The sequence below is a fragment of the Oncorhynchus masou genome, chromosome 12 (genome assembly GCF_036934945.1).
Source record: "Oncorhynchus masou masou isolate Uvic2021 chromosome 12, UVic_Omas_1.1, whole genome shotgun sequence".
In the NCBI taxonomy this organism is placed as follows: domain Eukaryota; kingdom Metazoa; phylum Chordata; class Actinopteri; order Salmoniformes; family Salmonidae; genus Oncorhynchus; species Oncorhynchus masou.
In genome coordinates, this window is record NC_088223.1 from 5,520,363 (window position 1) to 5,523,047 (window position 2,685).

The 2,685-nt window shown below is 42.9% G+C and overlaps 1 protein-coding gene across 2 annotated transcripts in view; it reads left to right on the top strand.

The window, feature by feature from the left end:
• The first annotated feature begins 1,026 nt into the window (after positions 1-1,026).
• The window catches only part of pef1 (penta-EF-hand domain containing 1), a 9,121-nt gene continuing 7,462 nt past the window's right edge, over positions 1,027-2,685 (top strand). For both annotated transcript variants that reach the window (XM_064979476.1, XM_064979477.1), the window contains exon 1: positions 1,027-1,355. In XM_064979476.1, the coding sequence (XP_064835548.1) occupies positions 1,335-1,355 (21 nt within the window). In that variant the 5' untranslated portion in view covers positions 1,027-1,334. The remainder of the gene's footprint in view (positions 1,356-2,685) is intronic.

Genomic DNA, 2,685 nt, shown 5'->3' on the forward strand with positions numbered 1-2,685 from the left:
CACACAGACAGTGTGGTGAAGAAGGTGCAACAGCGCCTCTTCAACCTCAGGATGCTGAAGAAATGTGGCTTGTCACCTAAAATCATCACAAACCTTTACAGATGCACAATTGAGAGCATCCTGTCGGGCTGTATCACCGCCTGGTACGGCAACTGCACCGCCCACAACCGCAGGGCTCTCCATAGGGTGGTGCAGTTTGCACAACGCATTACTGGGGGCAAACTACCTGCCCCCAGGACACCAACAGCACCCGATATCACAGGAAGGCCAAAAAGATCACCAAGTACAACAACCACCCGAGCCACTGCCTCTTCACCCCGCTATCATCCAGAAGGCGAGGTCAGTACAGCTGCATCCGAGAGACTGAAAAACAGCTTCTATCTCAAGGCCATCAGACTGTAAATTTTAATATTTTTTTTATTTTACCTTTAAGGTAAGTCAGTTATGGGGATTTGGGGATTTGATCAAGCAACCTTCTGGTTACTAGTCAAACACCCTAACCACTAGGCTATCTGCCTCACTAGCACACTAGCACAGTGAGGCTGCTCTCTACATACAGACTTGTAATCACTGGCCACTTTTTAAATGGAACACTAGTCACTTTAATAATGCCATTTTAATAATGTTTAAATATCTTGCATTACTCATCGCATATGTACGTATATACTGTATTCTATGCTATGTATTGCATCTTACCTATGCCACTCTGACATTGCTCATCCATATATGTATATATTCTTATTCCATTCCGCACTTAGTTTTGTGTGTATTATGTATTTGTTGTGGAATTGTTAGATATTACTAGGTTAGATATTGCTGCACTGTCAGAACTAGAAGCACAAGCATTTCGCTACACTAGAAATAACATCTGCTAACTGTGTGTACGTGACCAATAAAATGTGATTCGAAAGACACACGATAGTACGGTTGCCTCGGCTTAATTCTGGCACATATCACCCCCCATAGACGATCGCGTCAGCGTGCATGCGCCCGGCCTGCCACAGGAGTCACTAGAGCGCGACGGGACAAGGACATCCCGTCCGGCTAAACCGTCCCGCTGTGCCAATTGTGTGTCACCTCATCGGTCTCTTGATTTGATTCGATGTATGTATGTGTGTAATGACGACTGATTCATATGTTCATGTAGTTTCGGTGCATTCTCGAGGTATGACTCATTAGTTCCACCGTGATCATTTTGTTCCACTCTCTCGACCCAATCAGACGCGTTGGACGTGGGTGTGGTTTTGACTGACAATCAAAATGCGCCAATCCGCTTCGAGAAGGTGGTTGAATGTGTTCTGTGCGGATACGTGGGTATCGAAGTTCTTTTCGAAATGAGTTTCCACTACGGCCAGGTAAATATATCTTATCCTGGTTTGATATTTATTATAAACATGTATAATAGCTCTTTAATGTTCTGCGTCGTGATATGTCCATCTATGCGGGTGGTATGTCGTCGTTTGAGGTGGTGAAATGAGTGGACCGCTCTATAACCTATTACAGACTGCTACAAAAACAAAGTTACTGCAGCTAACATTTTAGCAAGGCGGCTATAAACATGTCACTAGTTACAATATAACCGGTTTCTGTGTTTTAGCAGAGAGATTATACACTGGCACATTTATGTAGTAAGCATAATTTGTCCCGTGAAACAATGGCCTTTTGTTACACGGTAACTCTTAAGTATGAGTAGCTGCCCAACCCCGTAGTCGCTATCTGCTTCAGCGCCTATTGACGACAGTATCATCTGACCGGGGCGTTTAGAGCCGGGCGCTTGTTGCGGTACTTTCACATCAGTAAGACCTCCGGTTTTCAAAATACAACTTTTTAAAGTATTACGTACTTTTTTATTTATTTTTTCTAGAGTTAGTCTTCCCACACGGACATATATCCGTGTTACAGTGAAAAGGGCGGAAGACCGGCGCTAATCAGCTCTCCTAGAACACCTGGGTGTAAAACGGAAGACAAATGTGTTGTCGCTGGAAAAATGCTGTCTGCTGTAACTCTGTTAACCGGTTAAAACACGGTGCAGCTAATGTTTATTTTCTAGTTGTGAAATATATTGGATGTGACAGGAAAGTAGAGGGCTTAGGTTTCTAGAACCGGACCACAATTGAGAATTGACTTACGTTTAAATGGATTATTTGACTCTTTGGCTTCCAGAACCAATTTGCATTTAAACAGAACATGTAAGGTTCCTTGGACTAACGTAAACTCGTACATCGCCTTGGTCCGTACAATTGCCCTTATTTTTAGCGCCCCAAAAACTTAGTACTTCCAGATCAACTGTAATGTCAATACCATTGTAAAGCACAATTTCTCCCCTTTCCAACAGAATCAATTACATGACCTAAACGCTGCCCATTTCTGCATGATTCAAGGCGGCAATGAGCCCTGTCGGGTCTTTTTTTTTAAAGTGGGTGGGGAAGCGAAACTAATACGTGAGAAGGAGAGATGTTGTGTGGGAAAATAGCTTTTTTTCCACTTGATCTGTCCAACGTATCACCTCATCGCCTCTAAAATGAAAATAAAACACTTTAAAGAGTTTATATAATGTGTCATTACCTATTGGAAGGTTTGTGTTGAATTGTAATCTGGTTTTTAGGGCGGTGCTAAAGTGATCTTAGAAGTAAACGGCGGCTTTGAGAATGATGACGCAAAAAATGACTAGGTACCCCCCCTTAC